Genomic DNA, 20,165 nt, shown 5'->3' with positions numbered 1-20,165 from the left:
GAAAAACATCGAAAAGGTACACACAGACACAACAGGCAGAAGAGACACACGAAGGTATCGAGTAAGGACTTACGGCAAGCCTATAGACACTATCACTTGATGGCACTGTTGGACAGTGCGTTGCGACTCCTGTGAAAATGCAGAAAGAGAGAGTAATTTTGTTACGTTTAAATTTGGTTCTTCCGCTACACAACAATAGTAAAATCAGTTTGTCGAATTTTTGGGAATGGAGATTTTTATTTTGATGAACAAACACATTGTAATTGATAGGTTGAAATAAAATGATAACGGATTGCACATCATAATCAATGGTTTTTGGTTCGTTCCCATGCTTGATTGGACGTAGCTCTTAATCTTTTCGCTAAATGGTATTGATGTCTAATTCGACGATAACAGTAAATCGTAGAAAGGATTCAAAAATATTTGAGAAACGACGAATAAATCGAGAGACAGAACCAAAAACACACGACCACCAACCAATAAATCGTTGGAATCTCTGTATGCTGATGACTGCATCATACTAATTATCATTACAAAGCAAAGTAATAAGTTAGGCTCCATTTTTCTGTTATGTTTCTTATACAAACATGCAATTATTTCCACAACGGCCTGTTTCAACGATAATTAATTTCAAACTGAACGAAACTGCTGCATATTTAACGAACATTTTTGCATAAAGGTGAGCTCAAACGCTTAGCAATCAAACGCTTGATAATTAAATAGATGAAAGTAAAAAAAATAAGCATATCAACAAGAGATCAAGAAAAACTAATCCTAAAATGCAATTAAGTAGACCTTCATCAATAAATACAATACAAAACAACACGATTTAACCTTTCGGTGAATTGCATACCACCAGGCGTAACTAAACAAACGCTTCGTTGAGCACTCTCTGTGGTTGTTCTCCCAACTAAAACGCTTTACTAGTTTAGCTATACACCGCTAGAGAGCGCTATCTCGAATAACGAGCTACAGTCATGAGCGTTTTTGGTCAAATCGTTTTTTTCTTCATAATTTTGCATAAAAAATAGTTCTTCTACTTGGTATTCAATTCAATACGAACTATTCACATATTTTATAAATTAGATAAATACATAAAAATACGAAAAAAATTCAAGCACTTTGAAATAGTAAGTTTTACCCACACAAAAAGCACGACAAATAGCGTACAATCTTGTACCTTACCTCGTTTGCCGAACGCTTTGGGAAGGCAGGCAGCGCAGCGATTACACTGGGATATCAAATCCGGTCCAGCCGGAAGGCAAACCACAGTGCCCATGGTGACACAACTCGTATCCCTGGAATGAACTTCACTTCACCTTCGCCCACCAACCCGACGTTCCCGACGATGCTCTGCCAACGAGCACAACCTTCTCCTATTGCTCCGTTTGCTGAGGGCACACGCACTAGATAGGACACAAACTGCCACCACCTATTTCGGCCAGTCAACCTCTAATGCATCCCGTGGCGGATGGTGACCCTTTGCTTCACTCCAGCACCCACCACGGTAACCAAGCACGGTACGGATCGATGCCTAGCGCTCCATTAATGATCTGCAAATAGAGAAGAAATTTGAAATCCAAATCAAATGCGAATCAAACCTCATCGCCATGTGTGTGTGTGTTCGTGACTTGGTGTTGGTTTAAAGCATGCTGAGAATGGTAAGCTCCTCAATCTCTCCCCTTTTATCCCTCGGCACGACGTATGCACCCTGGACCCAACAAAAAAGGGGTTTCGGATTCCGTTTTCAATGCGCTGAAAGTGCACTCTCCGCACGATGCCAACCTCTCGGATGCAGACGTTAGTGGTACTTGTCAAAATAATAAAATCCTTCGGCAAACAAGCATCCGCTCCGTGTCAGCATCACTTTGGCGTTGGCAACCCTGGCACACCTGGACACCGGACGCTTCGCTCTGCGTTGGCGGAGCGTTAGTTTGGACACCTGAATGTCGGCCCGGTTTTTTTCTGGCCATGGACCGTGTGCCCTGTGCCCAACGAATGACAAACGAATGGAAAGCCCTTGGAAAATCGGTTGATGAGTGGTGACAGTCAACCGTTCCGACCGGAAGAACGGTCTGGTTTGTGTCATTCGGCTAGCATCATTACCAAAGGGCCCTGCATCACGATGATGGCGATGATGATGGTGATGTTTCGTTCTTGGCGAGTGTCATACAATCTTTTACCGTTGTTGTCATGACCCCTGGCGTGAGTGTGGCAGGTCAGTGCCGTTGGAGCAAGTTTGACTGTGCTGGATGGGATTGATTGATGGACAAATGGGCGAAGGTTTTAAACAAGACTGATGATGAGTGATAGCAGAATTTGAATCACAAACACACAAAGTACAAGGCATGTTGTGCTATTGTGGTAAATACGGGTTGCACATTAAAATATTACAATAAATCTAAAAGGGTTATCTAAAGATGGGAATAGTACAGGTGACACAGTAAGAAATATCTAGGACTTTCAGTTAACTTGTAGTGTATAAAAATTTCAACTTTTTGGTTGTAATGCCTCAAAAGTAAGACATTTTTATAGTTGTTTTTAAAATGAAAAAAATCTGATATTTATTCGATTCTATGTGCTAAAATACTATCACAAAAAGACAACAAATGTCATTAAAAGAACTTAATTTGAAAGCAAATTTGTAAAAAAAAACCGACGGTAAAATTCAATTAAATGCCTTGCCATGCAGCTTATCTCAATCGTATTACCTTACAAAGCTAAACTTTAATTTATTAGTACGATTGGTCTTGGGAAATGGCTCAGTTGAACTGGGTATGCTAGGATCAAGATAGACAAATTTGAACGAATCCGTTTTTAACCAAGATGTACTTGAAGGTGGGCAATACGATCAAATTTTGCATCTACAGTAGAACATCGATTATCCGGGGGCGGATTAACCGGCGGGCGGCTTAACCGTGCACATAAATGTGACCGCTGTTCAAACGTACAGCGAACATTTGCAGCGAAAGTCAAGTGGGCAACCAGTATTTTTGCAGCTTTAGAGTCTAGTGGTATTTTCGAGGTTCAATTTTGTTCATGAACAGTTGTTAAACCTATAGTTATTGATTTAAATAATATTCTACTCACGATTAATCGATTGATTCAAAATGAATTAATTATAAAACTAGTGAATTTTAAATTTTTTATAAAAATTCGACATTTCTCGGACCATTATCCGTGCAAATCGATTAACCGGCAACCGTCCGGTCCCGAGCTGCCCGGATAATCGACGTTCTACTGTATTTGGAATTGGATATTTATATTTGTCATTATAAATAGAGCGCTTTAATAGATAAATCTAGCAATTTTATTGAAAATTAAATGTTTTGACATTTTTTGGATCTTATCTCATTACTATCAAGCTAAAACAATGTAGAATTTAAAAAAAAAAAACAAAATAAGTAAGAAGTGAGGTAAGCAAGACGAAATATAACACAAAAATGGGTATGTGATTGATAAGGAGAATTTCGTGCTCTATACTCTGCATTTAAAACAGTTCATGATACTTGAAAAATTCCCTTGATCAGGCGTAATAATCTATTCAAGCTGGTATTTAACCATTTACTTCATTAAAGTATCACACAGCCCATATCATCCTCATCATCACCCAACGAACGAACACTCGCCTGATTACTTCAGCTCAAAACAGTGAACAATAAATTCCTAATATTCTGTAATAATATTCTATCCATGAACCAGCTGGAGCCATGAATTACATTTGTTACCACAACAAAACCAATTTGCGTTCCTTAATTCCTGTTGCTTATAATCTTTTCACCACAAGTACGCCTTGCTACATACATTATAGCATCACGCGCACACACACACACATACCAACCATAAGCGTTGTAGATGATGATGGAACCCATTACAAGGATTGGGGGATGGTGGAAAATATATAAGCCAAACTCCCAAGGGCGATGCAACATGAAATCGAATTACCCGTTGATGAAGCCGTTTATTGAGTTATGCCCACTTCCTACGAAGTTCGCACCGGCTGGTGGGGCCCTTACCGACAGGATCGATCGATTTCCTGCTGACAATTAGAATATTTTAATGTATGCATGTGTGGCTTTATATGTAGTACGATGGAGGCATTTTGTAACATCATTCCACCCCCTGAGATCAGGCTCGAGCACAAGTCCCCAAAGTGAATCCGATTATCGGTGCGAGTCAACATCCTTCACACGGTTAATGTTTGAGCTTTGCCGATCGATGGCGATGATATTCCTTTACCATGCGTCGAGTGCGCCATTAACCACGGATGCAAAAACACTTTCACGCTGCGATTTCCTTCCCTATCAACCCACGAAGACCGTGGCAGACTGTAACGTACTGGAAGTTTGAATAATTTATGCAAATAATTCCATCTAATGGTATGCGCGGCTTATCCGCTATGGTCAGAATGCAGCCACCTTCCCCGGACGGACACCGTTTTCGAGATTGTGCAGAAAACTTGCCCCTTCATCACGGTGTTGAACGGTGGTGGGAAGACTCAGGCCAACGTAATGGCATTACCTTATCGACCCAAATATCTACCCATCATCTCCCGGTCGCATCACCACCTGGCAAAAGATTATGATGACGATAACGACAACGACGATGACGACGACGACTACGGTATGTGGCTCGGATCGATTACTTTAAAGTTTAGTGGCAAGATTCGTTGGCTTTGTGCACAGAGTTGCACAATTTTTATCACCCCAACACTTGACAGCATAGGATCGATTGATCGATTTTACTGCGGAAAAATGGCTCCTATGCTACCCAGAATCCAATTATCGGGACGGTTTTTTATTTTTTTTTTATTTTGCAAGCTCGTTAAACTCGAGCCGTGCCGTACTGTAGCTCGGGGAAGTTTGTCATCTTTGATGAAGTAAGTTATGGGTGGAAGATGAGTTAGTAGAACTTATAACAAAGTAGAAGGTGGAATAAATTGTGATTCGTGATAAAGCTCAACACGGTGGGGGAAAGTGTAACAAAATGAAATTGTATCAAATGTGAAGCAATTTGATACAATCGCTAATGGATTACGAATAATCCTAGATTAGCCTGTGTGAACATTTTGTGATAATTCCACACGAATGTTTCTTTAAGCTCATAGATGCCCATAGTAATTACATGAGCTATTTATAGATGTTCTAGGTAACGTTGATTATTTAAAATGCATTACCGTAACTGACTTTTCTGAGAGAAATATAAATTAGATATAATGGGCAATCAAAATCAAAGCCCAATTCCTCTGTCAGAACGTCACTGCAGCAGGATTGCAATATTAATTGTAGCAATAAGTTTGTAGCGTTTAGACGTCTGATGTAGCCACTGAAAGTCACTTCTACAACTAAAAGTGTGTTTTTTTCCGGGAAATTCTTATTTGTTATTAGCTATATGCAGCAGAAATCTAACGAAAGCTATCGCTTTTCAGTGATTGTTTCTCATTACCATGCTCTTCCTCGTTTAAGTAATGGAAATTGGTCTAGCAAGGTTGAAAAGAGGTTATTTTTATTTCTATGCTGAACAACGCTCCAAGGCGTCACAAGGACACTAGTACTAACTACAGGTGATGTTCGATTAAGATCCTACATAAACACATTTTAATCTATTAAACATTGTATATCTATTGAAAGCGTTGAGGAACGATGGGACGATCGTAATTGGAGAAATGGTGCTCCTCCATGTGATTCTCAATCGACCAGAACAGGCATACGCTACGCAGCAGGTGGAATAGAACCTCACATTACAGTGTTTCTTAGAACATTGTTACAAGAACCGGAAGAGTAGTTGGTACCAAATGAAAGAATGGTGTTCATCGTCACTCGGCAGTTCATATTATGGTTCGTTGTAATCTATTCGACGTACACACTAAAGCCTCTCCTGTCAATCTTCCCTGACATAATGTTTCCTATTCTCCTCGAGGTCTATTGGTCTTTTTCTGTATTTCCTATTACGATCACAAGATCTCCTGGCTTCTGATCCTATTTGAATTTATTTGAACACATTTATTCCTTCTTGTAAATTTGATTCTTATTTGATATAATGTTCATGATGATGATCTAGTACGTCACACATCCAATAGTTGGAAAGTGGACTAATCCCCATTCGTTGCAGCGATCAAGATATCGACAGGGTGCTTTAAAAATGCTTTCCAGAGAGTATATCAATTTGTATACAAACTTTGCTTTAACAACACAACGTTGCATGGAATACTAAATGAATTATTTAAATTGATTTTTTTTTGCAGCTACGGAATAAAATAGAACTATCATGTTTATCGATGCAACTACTAATCGGATGGAAAGCAAAATCGGCAAATATTTACGAAATGATGAATTGGTAACACAATTTCTTAACTAATCTACTAAATCATCACCTCACCTTCCCATATTGCTGTTGAACAAGACAGAGACGAAAAATTGTATCCCATTGAATAGTGGCTTTTCCATTGCGAGGCTTTTATCCATTTTGTTCGCTAAACGTGAAAACATACCGTTTCGATTAATTTACCTTCACCAAATTACTGAGTGTATATAATTCATCGCTCCAAAGCCATCGCTACAAGAGCGTTGGCGTTGGCGCAAATGTGGTGCGGTATGTGGCAAACAAATTGAGAATGAAAAGATAAATAGTTTCCAATCTCCTGTCGATGCAGGCGCAACGAGAAGGATAACACCTGATGAAGCAAGCGCAGGGTCGGTGAAGTGCTGTTCCCAATGTCCCACAACGAGGTCGCTCTGTGACGGGACGGGTTTTTACATACAAACGCACACACATCTACGCCAACTCCCTAATCATAATGCCATTAAATAATTCGTTCATTTCACCCGCTTCCTCCGGTGGTAGCATGGGGAGACAGGTTGGAGGTAAATTCAATTTCCCGCCTAGCGTCAAATTGAGTGCCTGCAGCGCAACCAAAGATTGGGAGTTCGGTTCAATACATCGCACCCGTCCGCTCCCAACACAGCGGGTACGAATGCACACTTTCGTAAGCGATGATTGTCGAAATGTTGTTCGCAAGCCGAAATGCAATGCAACTGCACCTGAGCTGTGGTCTGATAAACCCAATGATCCATTTTAGAGCTGGCGGTTGGCGCACGATCGATCGCCCTCCGATCGCCGCGATATGATTAACGAGCCCGGAGTCACTTAACAAATCACGGCCGCAGAGCCGCTTCACACCACAAGTGGTTCGATTTCCTTCGCATTAATCGATTTTGAAGTGGACACTGGCAGGCACCCGTGCCTATACGTGCGTGTGATGCAAACGTGACCCGCGGTACGCATTAGTTTAGGATCGATTTATCGCAACTGACCCGGCGTGCAGCTGCAGTTGCAACAAAATGTACTATTAAATGAACTATTTGTTAAGGTACTCTCGCGTGCTGTGCTGCCGGTGGTGTGAGTAAGCGGTGTTGTGATACCGCGAGCGTGCATGAATGAACCGTAACCCAAACTGTCACAGCGTAAACGGTGTGACAGATATTGATTATGAAAATCAATTGAGCTTTGCAGCGGGGCGTTTCACGTGTGACGCGCGAATCCAATCAAATTGAACATGTGACAGACGTATAAATAGCATTGTTTTGCAAATCACGTTTTTGGAAATATTCGTCATACGCGATGAACATTATTAATGTTGCAAGTATATTGAAAGCATTTTCTGAGCCAGGCCAAATGGTGAAAGGAATTGTGTTTCAGGAGGTTTGTTCAATTCTCTTCATCTAATGAATAAACCATAAAACTTTTTATAGGTACATTCGGCACGTAAACCTAGCAAACCATGGCTTTTCTTGTGTATAATAATTATACGAGTGAATTTGCGATGAATGATTGTAAATCATACCAAGATTACTTAATAAATGTTTCGATAAACCAACACAGTAATGAAAGTAATGGGTCTCCTGCCTCAAATTCCGCTATTCAACTCAATCAACTTGTCTAGAATTCGTATATCAAAATGCGAATCCTGAAACTGTAAAATAAAGCCAACATAAATAATTTATATATTCGCAAAATATTTCCTGTCTCTTGAACACTAGAGCAAAAGGGACTCCAATTTCATACTCGAATCATATTTGTTTAAAATATTTACTACCGAGCGTAATCAATTCATAAATTTATAACGACCTTCAGGGCCGCATTGCTTTGCCGTCTATTGGAAGCTGCCACAGACTAGCCCTTTCACCCCACTGCTAAACTCATCCCCTCGCTTCACCACCATCTCCATCATCCTGATTGAACTTCACCCTTGTGCCCCGGTCCTCGGCGTAGAACAGGTTGGTTGAATAATTTGTTCACGACTGGCCTTTTTCCTTCCGCGATTCCCCCGCTATCGACCGTGCTACCATCGATTGGTTGGAAAATAGGCCGGACATGGATCCGGATTCTTCCCATCGCAACCTGCCGCCTGCTGCCGCTGATTTACAACCTACCCCGGAAAAGGTCACCACACCAGCATCAGGCATGAAAATTGGAGCAAGGTTACGGGGACAAACGGTCGATCTGTGTGCTGCGATGGGCAGCCCCATGAAAGGAAAAGCGTCTCGTACGGAACCAGTTTCCCGAAACCGTTTAACAGACCAGAGCAGGGTTTTAAGCAAAGGGAGAAGCGGATAAGCGTAGACCGGAGCTTTGTATATTAAATTATCCCCTGCCCGCTTGAGCTCCATCGGGAGCGGGCGGCATCACCGTGCGTATTCTCTCCCCCCGATCGGTATACCTTCTTTCGATTATCGGCAACGGGGATGACAGGCAGTGCTCTTTTTTATCTTCGCTAGCCCCCCCCCCCCCCCCAACACCCTTACAACCAACTCGAGCAGCTTGAAGCGAACAATGAGCGCTAATAAATTATGTCAACGTTTTCAAGTATTCAATTATGCTGTCTCCTTGCGCTCGACTTTCTTGCCGTCCCCAGCAAAGTCATATTTCGCATCCTTCCTTGCGTGTGGTGCGATGCGTACGCCACACGGCCACTGCTGAACGGAGGAGATTCCAGTTGGTGAGGCTTGTGGATGGCTGCAACCTTAACCTTACCGCTTCAACGTTCGTCGCTTGTGTTTCTTCAATGAAACCGATTTGCTTTTCGCTTGTTTTTTTTTTCTTTTTACTTCACCTCATCTTTATCGTCGTATCGCTTTCGTGTGCTCCATATTTCTCTCCACCGATTATGCCACCGATTGGTTCTCGTGGTGTGCTGAAGCTTTATGCAACATAACAACCCTCATCTCACGCACGCTTTCACCTCATGCTACCTTCCGCTTGCGCTGCTTCTCTTCTGTAGGTAGGGAGCCATAAATTAATCGAGCTTTAATCATTTCCTTCACTTCACTGTACACTGTCCGGCGTTTACAGCGTTCGACCCCGAAGGTAGAGGTGCTGGTAATACGCATGTAAGCTGCCGGCGCTGAACATGTGGGCTGCGCCGCGTGTCGCTCATGTGTGTGTATGGCGTGAACCACGACGATGCGGAATCAATCGGCGACCGAACGGTAAAGGTCCCGCAGTGAAATGAACCGTACGGGAATGCCGCGTGAATGTGAGGATGCCGCCCTCTCCCAAAAGAAGCAAAACAACTACTTCGCGCGGGATGATTTATTATCGCTTGCCAATTGGTGTGGTATTTTGTTTTCAACGTTGCCAACGTTGAATTGGTTCCGAGAACGATAAAGCGATTTCTGCCAAACGGGAGAAGGTAAGCGATAGTTGGGGTGGGAATCTTTTTATGTGGAAAGTTCTGAATTTAACCAATAAAGAGAGTTGGCGAGTGAGTTTTGGAAGATTTGGTTGTGAGGCTCCCAACGGGAATCGGCAGAAGATGTACTTGAAGTTTTGACGTATTGAAGTACTAAATGCTGTGAAATTGATAAGACGGCTTTAGAGACATTAGAGGAAAATAAAATACATTATTCTTGATTTTTGATTAGTATTGATTTTCCCAATCTGTTGAATGCTGTCCGTGTTTTACATTATAAAGGCATGTTGTTTTCTGTTTTACTTAAATATTCAACAATTGTTGTGACTTATTTTGAGATACCTTTTTATTATTTTATTTGTTTTTTTTCCTGTTACAGTTAAATCAGTTTTGTTCTTGTTACAGGGTCTCCCATGATTGTTTGGTTACTTTCCGAAATATTTTAGTTGTTGGCGATAGTTTTTTGGATTTTACTTTTTACTTTTTGCATTCATTGTACTGATCTATCTTTTTAGTGCATTATTTAGAAACACTTGTTACAAGGTAATTAAACTAATAGGCATGGTACTAACACGATTTGCTAACATTTTGCTTTCCAGGCATCAAATTTTACTTTTTCTCTGCTTTTCATGGAACAATTTTCAGATATGTTTGGTTCTTCTTAGCCTTTCATATTTTTTGCAACATGTTATTTGTTATTTGAGATACTTTCATTTAGTTTTATTAAGCTTGCAAGATGTTCACTTATAGTCTATTAATATATTACTTAGAGTCAACTATTGTCCTAAAGTACATCTTCCATCCTCATGATCCATCACATTCTATCATCGTTCACCTCAAAACAGACGGTTCGACTTCCTTCCGACTACCGCTACATCTGCGGTAAAGGAATTTCTACATCATATTTCCCGCGGGAAAGAACGGAAAAAACAACTTTTGCTCAATCAAACACACTATTGTCTCGAAAGGTCAAACTATCCGGAGCGTTAGTTGAGATGGAAAAAGTGCAATTTACACGCTTCCGAATGGTGTGATAAGGTGAGTTGTGTGACTAAAGTGTCCCCACAAGTTCAGGTCTGGTAAAAAGCGATCGAAATAGATAGCTGAACATACTCTCTGGCACGTGAAACGAAGGAGCAACAAAAAAAGGCCCCAGAATGTCACACGTGCTAATGAACAATGTGCAACATCAACACTTTGCTGTACGAACCGTAGGTGTCCCTACACGGGAGACTTTTTGTAGCTGTTTTATTTCCTCCAACCTACCACCACCGTCATCACCGTCATCATTCGTCGGTGATGCTGTTGCGCTGTGAAACTTGTCTGCAATGAACTTTCGATTATGTGCTCTACGCCAACGCACACCGAGGGCCACCGTCGTCGTCGGTGGTGGTCGAGCGCTAAAATGCAACTGCTCCCATGTGTGTGTGTCCTCCGCATACGAGCAACCGGACACAGCATAAATGAAATTATACAAAAAGATTACAACTTGCTCTGGTTGCGGTGGCACACCCCGGTCAGTACGAACCCGCAAAATCACACCACAAATCGTTATTTATGACTGCAACGCTTGCAGCATGCAATGGTCGTGTCGTTGTGGACTCATTCTGTACTGTAATGGGTAGATACGGACAAGGGTCCAGTACATCCGAGCCACAGGGTGCTGTGTTGCAAATGAGTGTTTACTAATTAAACAGTACAGCATCGGGAGTAAGGAACCGGGCGCTTCGAAGCGATTGGTCCTTGGTTGGGAAAGCTTTTCTGTTGTGTCCGATTTTTAACCAAAAAAAAAATGGTTTATTATTTCAACTCGAGCATGATTTTTAACCACATTATGGGGCCGGTTTTTGAATGGGTTGAGCATATTTATTCAGCACTCATCAGTTCGTTGAGGTCATAATAATCAACCATTCGTCATGCTTGACACATTTTATAGACTTCACAGTTTTTGTTTCCTCGCAAACAAAAATAATTGAATATCCTGCGGCTACTTTAAACTATTTGCAAAATTGTTGAAAATGGACATGCAAATAATTAATTAGCATTGAACTACATCTAATTTCAGTATCTCTCTTATCAAACCTAACATCATCTTCAGTGAGGTCTTTGAAAATTATACAATTTGTTTTAAAAGCAATCATATGCTTCATTTGCCTTCTATCATTTATTTTATAAAATATCCAAGGAAAAAAACAATTAGTTGATTAACAATATAGAATGGCTATCTCTTTTGAGTGAAAGCAACTGAAAAAGACTCGATAAGGTATTCGTTTCTGATAACACTGTTTGATTCTGTTGATTGACATCGCGACTAATATTTACATACAAATAAATTGCATTTGCAAATGCTTTAATCTACCTCTTCACTTTTCAAATGCTTGCCTTTGACAACATGATACCATCCTCAAACGGTTCGTCTGCATACCGAGAACACACACACGAAAACGTACAGTGTACTCAGCCCAATGTCATCTCCATAGGACCTTTGACAATTTCGCACAGTGTTTGGGACTTTTTTCTTGCCCCCCGAAAGCCCATTTTGACTCGCATCGTGATGATAGGAGTGTATAAATATCACTTTCTCCTTACGCCCATACGACTACGGCTCAGTTTATCCTGATTCCACCGAATCGACGTATGAATGTGTCTCTTTTTTCTTCCATCTTTGCTTTTCCACCAACTCGGCAAGTCGCTTTGATCCTACGTTCGACCCCCCCCCCCCCCGGGGTGTCTCCCCTTTTTCCCGAACGGATGTGATTGCAGACGACAAAGACAAACAATGTTTAAAACGCAATCATGCCGATCGGCTGCGGCTGCGTGGGAAAACGGACGTCGTACGTGTACTACGTCTGGAGGTCAAAGTCAGGGATGGCGTCGCAACGAGACGCACGCTTCGCTTTTGCTACCGTGCCGTGTCGTTGCCGTGCAGGTGGCTTGAGTATCACTTTCGCATCCCGGGTATGATTTTATGGGACTTTAATTAGCATCCTGTAGCTCGGCACGGTAAATGGGGCGCCCAAGGCACCGCAAGCACTTGCCAAGCCCGCGGTCCTGAGAAAAGTGTTCCCATCTGCTTGTGCTCCATTTTCCACACAGTTTATTTACAGGCTGAGGTCACAAAAATAAACTTCACTGTGGTACGGCGTGTGCCAGCGCCGGATCCGGCCCTTTTGGACAGGCGTATTGGCCTGCTAAGCATGCAACGAAGGATTTGAACCGTAAACGATAACCGTCGATGTCAATCAATCTTTCGCCACCGGGTTTACGGTCGACTGATCGTTCTGAGCTTGCCGGCGGATGTCGCTGATTGGTTCGCCTTGTTGATGCGTGCCGTCCAGTCAAACACACCACACACGCACAGACATTCAACCGAGGCCATATCGGTGGGGTCATGCGATGGCGGCTGGAAGCGTTGCATAATTATCGCCCAGTCAGGTTCTTCTTTCGAAAACTAGAGCGCTCTTGTGCACGCGTCCTTCGCTCGTCGCAGCCGAACGAAGTCAGCCGAACGGGTACCAACGGGGAGGGGGATGCAAATGCAAAGTGTGTGGTGGTTCTGCCCCGAAACGGAAATGTCATGGTGACGAAAGGGAAAACCACCACCCTCGCCCCAAGCCCGCCGGTGCGGGATGAACTTTCGTCATCCCCGTGGCAGGGTACAATTATGGGGCGGTGATATTACAATTACCGACCTAAAGTGAGACGCTAAATAAGGGAGCAATGAATCAAACATCAATTAGGAAAGAGTGGTCGTTTTGTAGCAGAAGATTATGAGTTGTGTTGTGTGTGTGCAGATGAAATGGAGAAGAAATCGAAAGCTCATGAGATATTTCTTGGTGATTGATCAACTCTTCATTAAGCGTAATTGCAATCAAATTAAAAGGAGCTATCAAAAGTTAAATGATACCAGTCATAATGTTAATCTGTAATAACAAACAAAAAAACAGCTGCAATGAACATAAACTTATAAGTTTGTCTTATAACATGAGCATAGCATTTGTTAATAATATTTACAAATACATTAATATATTTAATTGCATAAAAGAATTTTCCAAGATTTTAAATTGTTTCCCAGAAAATGTAAGATATTTCCCACATTTTTGTAGACTTCTTGGTCCCATGATGTCTTGGAAGTTACCTAGAGTATTATGGATCATTTGTATTTTATCATTTGTAACTTAATAAATATCTATATTAAATACTAACTCAATAAACAGCAAATCAAATACAGTGTACAAGGTTAAGACGGATCAACAAAAACTTGTAGGATGATGCCAGTCAAAAAACATGTAACGCTGATTAAATTTACGGGCCATCGTTCTCGCTATATGCACGTCTTGTAAGGTCAGTTCTTATTAGTCTGTAGTTACGGAACATTCTAGGAGGGATATTTATAATGACTTGAGCCAATAGTTCTGGCGAATCTATCTCCCCGACAATAGGCTTGAACATAAACGTACATTGGGCAGTATCGCGTATCCTGGCAAGTGTGTTCAGACCAAATAACAAACATCAAGTGTGGTAGGATGAACGATGGGTTACATTACGCCACGGAGGGAAGTGCACACTATACGTGACAATACGTGTAACTCTCTTTTGGACAGCTTCATTCCTATTGGACCACATACTAGAGAACGGACACCAAACTACAGAACTGAACTCGAGGATGGAACGAACATAGGATGTATACAGAGTTTACTAGCATTGTTTGTCATGGATCTCTCTCGATTATCCACGAATAAATCCTAGCATTTTGTTAGTTCTTTTCTAAAATATCACAGTAATGCTGCCGGAAATCTAGTTTGCGGTCCAGGGTGGCTCCTAAATCCCTGATCGTATTGCACCGCGGTAGTTGTGTCCGCAATATGCTATAATAATAATTAGTCGTATTATCTATTCAAAAGAACCACATTGATGTACACTTATCAACAGAAATTACCAGGTCGTTTTAGATGCACCAGTCAGAAAAAAAAAATCAATCAACCTTTGCAGAGAAAGAGAGTTGGAACTGTTCCGTACGACCCGAAACAACCTAACATTATCTGCATAGAGCAGACAATCTGCTTCCGTAATGACCAGTGTGACGTCATTGGTGAAGAGCGAGAACAGCATAGGCCCCAAATAGGCTCTGAGGAACGCCAGATGAATTCTCGAATACGCAAGAGGAAACATCATCAATTTGCACGTAGTAGCTGCGTTCAGAGATGTAGGACCTGAACCAATTTACCAACGGAGCAGAGAGACAAATCCGGGCGAGCTTAGCCAACCGCAAGCGATGGTTCACACGATCAAACGCAGCCTTAAGGTCAGTTGTATACTGCGTCCATCTGAGCTCGAGAAGTAAAGGCTGCTTGGCAATTGAAGACGAATTCCACCAGGTTTGTAATAACACTGCGTCGAGGGAAGAAACCATGCTGGCGTGTTGTCGATTTATAGTTGTAATAGTGTAGAAACTCTAGTTGATTAGTTGTTACTACTGTAAAAAGCTAATAGCATAATAGGTAATAGATATATTGAGTACCTAACAACACATGCATCTAATTGGTTGAGAATTTTGCATAAAAAATTATTCACATTTGAAAAATAATACTGTTGATCTGTTATAAAAGCTTTTGATTTCTATTACTAAACTACTACCGACGGGATATTTCAAAAGCTAGAAATTAGGTAAGCTTGTAAAGGTAAGAATTTTAATGGCAAGATGGAGTTAGCTTGACTCACTCTGCTCTACACAAATCACTTTCCCAGATGAGCCAAAACTTTGAAGCTTTAAGCTTTAAGTAAGTTTCAATTCTGTTAAATATTTTTCAAAAACTCCCAAAATAAATCCTTTTTAACAATCTGATTCTCTCGTTAATTAGCACAACACAACAATAAACCCCGTTTTGCTGCTTGCTATCAGTCGAGCACATTCCTGCAGCAAATCAAGCAAATCACCCTTTAAGCGAAAATGATTAGTGATTTCTTCCGAAGTGATTGTTGTTTACTGCTTCTGCTGCTGCTGATCGTAGCTTCCACCAACGCGGCATTGGTTGTGTGCCATATCCGAGACTGCTTTTATTGTTGCTGTGCCTATTCAAGGAAACAATTAAGCAATGTATTTTTCTTCCCGCCCGGCAAAGGCACCAGTACGATACAACTGGATCCAATTTGTGCTTCATTATTGTACCGGATTTGCAGCCGGAGAATTTGCCGCGCTTTGTGGACTGATGATGTGAGTTGGGATGATTGGAATTGTTTTCCCCCTATTTTCTTCTTTCACTTGAATGAATGGATTTATTTCTTTCTGCAAGTTTTATAAATAATGACAAACGAACGGCACTTGATAAGAAGAAAGCGAGCACAGCCATAGCAAAGCATTTCACATGTTGTCTTCTTAATATTAACGTTCACAGCACACAGCGACAAACGAGCAACTGAAAATGGTTCACGTATCCGATATCGTGACCGAAAGCGTAGGACGTAAACCGTTGTAATCGCATGTCTACAATCGGTCAACCAATTACAACTTTGCTTTGCCCTTGTCAGCCGTACAAAAATCATAAATTAAATGGGGCGATCAAGGGTGTAAATAATTTTTACCCCAAAAAACGCAACCAAACGCAACCAGACCAGTCCTTGGCTGGTTGGCTGGTTACCGAACACACACACAAACACACCGGGATAGTGTTCAAGTGTCACCGAAAAGTGTCCTACTGTTCAGGTCACGCATAGTAAATGGAATGCGTTTTTACCATGTTGCTTGCCTGTCGAGCAAAACGGGTCGCCTTGAATTTTCAGCCCAATATCGTGATCAAAGTGTAAACAGGGACAAAACGTTATCAGAGCACGGTATCCGGGGCGGCTTCTACCGGAGAGGTCGCTGCACAGTTAATTTGAAGGTCCGAAAGCCCCAATTTTCTCTGGAAAGTGAACATCCGCTAGATCCGCTTTTGAAATATGACCCGAATTTTCCCGAAATCCGTCCCACCGGTCGGTCGGTCGGTCGGTGACAGAGTGGTGGTAGCTTTTAATTGTTAATCATGCTTTTAATGGGCAATTTTGGCGGGACCGGGTTCGCTGATATCGATTGGGTTTTCCTCTAGCACACACACAAAACGAACGGTACAAAACGCTGGGTACACCCGGAAAAGCTTCGGTAGAGGCGATAAAATTAATGGTGGAAAATAAATGTACCAACCAGCGTGTTTGGCACAGGCAGTATCGACTGGTGGGGGAAAATGCGGTTAGCCATTAGCTTAGGGTGACATTTATGATGGTTGGTACATTATTTTAATCGTTTCTAGAACTGAAATATTATCATTACTGGTTTTCAGAACAAATATTCCGAATAAATTATTTTTTTCAAAGAATTTGAAACATCCAACCTTGAATAAAGTAACAATGTGTATTTTGTGCCCATTAGCCGTTAAAGAGGGCATTTAATAGCTGAATCAATTTTTTAAACCCCCTTTTTTGAAACCAAATATGGCACACATGATTTATGAAACCAATACAGCCAATTGTTCCATTAATAATAATAACAATGTTTACCATAAGCTACGAATAAAACGAGGGAACGGGAAAATACACAACGTCTTCCACCCGAACGAACGAATAAACGGATGAATGAACGGACAGTGAAAACGATCAACCTGCAAGCATCAAAAGCTCTCCATAGTGTGTTTTTTTGTTTTGTTATAAACCTCCCTCATTCAGCCCTTCCGTTTTGCCTTTATTTTCCATTTCAGCGGCTGTAAGCGGCAGCATAAAATCATAAAGCAAAAAGGGGTAGCCAAGAAATGACCGAGAACACACGCTGTTCTGATTAATTGCCCTCGTAAAAGATTGAATCATCGACTGTCGACTGGCGGCGTTCGCGCGACTGTTCGAGCACCACCATCGGCTTCGCGGCCATCCGTCTTGTTCTCGTTTCGCACACGTCACCGTCCGTTCTGCGTGGAGTGTTGCAAAGGAAGCAAAACAAAAAGGGCAGCTACCTACATAAGCTGGCCCGAATGCTGTTGTCCCCTGAGGGGTGGAAGCAGTGTGGAGCGAGGAGTTTGTTCGCCAATTGTGAGCAGTATCTTGCAAGCTGCAGCTTACAACGATCTGGCAGTTGAAGGGTTTCGGTCAAAAATCAACGAAAAAAGGGAACATAAGATGATTCTACGAGGAGAGACGAGAATTATGGACGGTTCAATAATTAATTTATTATGATTTTACGCTGCATATACATATTTTTTCATCCACAATGAACAAGCTCGAGAAATTATTAATGTTATTCATTTGTTTTTAATTTTACTGCCCTTTTTTCAGCAAATCATGCCCATAGTGCCGCAGCGAAGTGCCTCCAGAACACTTGGTTTCTGCACTCGAACCTGCCGACCTGCCGACGGCAATACCTTTTCACCATTTCGCCCGGATCGAATCGAAACGCCCCAAACCAAAACGAACCTTTTCCAACAGCCATAGCAAGCATGGGCCTCCCGGAGCCTTTACGCAGGCGTTCGATCAGCATCAGACTCACAGCGACGGCGACGAAGACGACGACGACAAGAGCCCCATCTGGAGCAAGGTCAGGGAGCAAATGCAATCACGATGCACCGGCACACTGCTGCTGTTCCCTCCCGGCTAACGAATGTCACGTGCCCCATGGCTGCAACAGAACACCCGCAAGAAGTGCCCGCTGCACCAGGTTTCAAGTTGCAACCAAAAGATCCCCGAACGTCTCAGACACCGTGCTCGAAGTGCTCGGGCCTGGTTATTTCTGGAGCATAATCGATGGCCTTGAATTTATTACGATCCCGTTTCGGTGTCGAGACCGTCTTATTCCGCAACCGAACCGCATCGGGCATGAGACGAAATCGGGTGTGAAATTGCAATCGGTTGGTCGGTGTGCAATGTGAGCCCGGCGGTGGACAGAACACGAACCGATCTTACCCGGCACAGCACAAGAGCCTGACAGACAGAAGCTAAGGGTTGGGAGGCTGGGATGGAGAACCTTCTACTCGATAGCTTTATTGTGTGACGTGCAGGAGAGTTATTGTGAGCAGATAATTGGTCCAGCCGACCGCAAGGAGAAGAAATGTCCTGCTATACAACTCACACAAGCGTCCTCGAGACTCGGTTGGCTCGATTCCCAAAACGCGGGGGAAGTATCTTGGGTGCTTTCGGAAGCTTAACACCAAAAGGTCACTGGTACGTATGGATGCGGGCAAAAGCGGGAAGCGGGTCCACTGTCCTGACTACCTGATATATGGCCCAGACAATGGGAGTTGAAATATATTGCGGCAGCATTTGTAAATTCCGATCCACTATATGAATAGGTTCAATGGAAAGAAAGGGCACACACACACACATTCATAACTATCTCCGGATCAATATGAAACGGATCTTGAATGGAAAAGTAGGCTACCGCCCAGAGCTGAAGGATGCTCAACGTTCGTGCACCAACAATAGCGCGGCCGATGATGTGTGTGTGGTGAGGTAGGTAAATCAATAACCGGCACTCATGCAAATGCTCCTAGAAATCAATTTAGAATAAAACCGACAACCGATAAAATGGAAATTGAGCTTTGCCTCTTTGGCTTCGAGCCTTTGCGTTGATTGGGAGGAAAGATTCCGCACTATTGCATTTGAACGAGCTCAAACACACATAGAGCCAATATTAGAGGAAGTGTTACCCAGTTATGCATTGTTGGTTTAGGAAACAGAAGTGGATGTTTATAGAGGATTTCTTTTTGTACTTGTTAAGTGACTTGTATTCAATAGCTGTTGCACAGTTTATTGTATTAGTGACTTCAATAATATGTACCTGAGCTAATCTTTTTTATTTAAAAGATTCCATACGATAATTATTTTTTATATAAGCCGATTCGAAATAATAATTGATAGCTTAATATCGAGACTATCAAAAGTCATTGAAAGCCAACCCTACAAATGGTACAGGCCTTGGCCGACAAAGTTTGTTGAGCCAAAAGAAGAAGAAGAAGAAGAAGAAGAAGAAGAAGAAGAAGAAGAAGAAGAAGAAGAAGAAGAAGAAGAAGAAATCGACGCAAACATCAACATATACAAACGAGAAATAGCACGACTTCAGTGTATTTGTTCCAGAGATTATCCATAGATGTTTGAAAGATCGGAGCATTTTTAGGAGTAGCAAGCTGTACAATAAAGTATTATTAATTCAACGTAATTTAAATTCCATTTCTAAATAGACATTAGCGTTGAAAGTTCAAAAACTCTGATACAAAGAAAAAAAGTATGTACAAACAATACAGAAAAAAATCTAAGGACTTGTTTTTGAAAACATTATATCTGTATTTGGTAGATCCTTGGACCAAGCACTGTCAAGGATTGGAAGGATTTTTGGTTGTTTCCCGAAAATGTTTCAATGCATCCCATATGTTTTGGTGTACTCCTACGATTTATTGGGTGTTTCTCAATGTTTTGGTTTTGGTTCAGTTCTATTGATTTCCAATATGACGATACTAAT

At 41.8% G+C, this 20,165-nt stretch overlaps 1 protein-coding gene across 6 annotated transcripts in view; it reads right to left on the bottom strand.

The window, feature by feature from the left end:
• Positions 1 to 20,165, bottom strand: part of LOC120901024 (calcium/calmodulin-dependent 3',5'-cyclic nucleotide phosphodiesterase 1-like) — a 269,782-nt gene that overhangs the window by 217,992 nt on the left and 31,625 nt on the right. For 4 of the 6 annotated variants that reach the window (XM_040308722.1, XM_040308721.1, XM_040308727.1 and 1 more), the window contains exons 3-4: positions 1,186 to 1,553; positions 74 to 129 (exon numbers count right to left, since the gene is read on the bottom strand). In XM_040308722.1, the coding sequence (XP_040164656.1) occupies positions 74 to 129; positions 1,186 to 1,279 (150 nt within the window). In that variant the 5' untranslated portion in view covers positions 1,280 to 1,553. Of the gene's footprint in view, positions 1 to 73; positions 130 to 1,185; positions 1,554 to 20,165 lie in introns of those variants that run through there. The other 2 variants (XM_040308728.1, XM_040308729.1) reach the window with 2 other exon arrangements.

Source organism: Anopheles arabiensis, chromosome 3, assembly GCF_016920715.1.
Source record: "Anopheles arabiensis isolate DONGOLA chromosome 3, AaraD3, whole genome shotgun sequence".
In the NCBI taxonomy this organism is placed as follows: Eukaryota; Metazoa; Arthropoda; class Insecta; order Diptera; family Culicidae; genus Anopheles; species Anopheles arabiensis.
The sequence above is the reverse complement of the archived record's forward strand: the minus strand, read 5'-3'. Positions and strand labels throughout refer to the sequence as shown.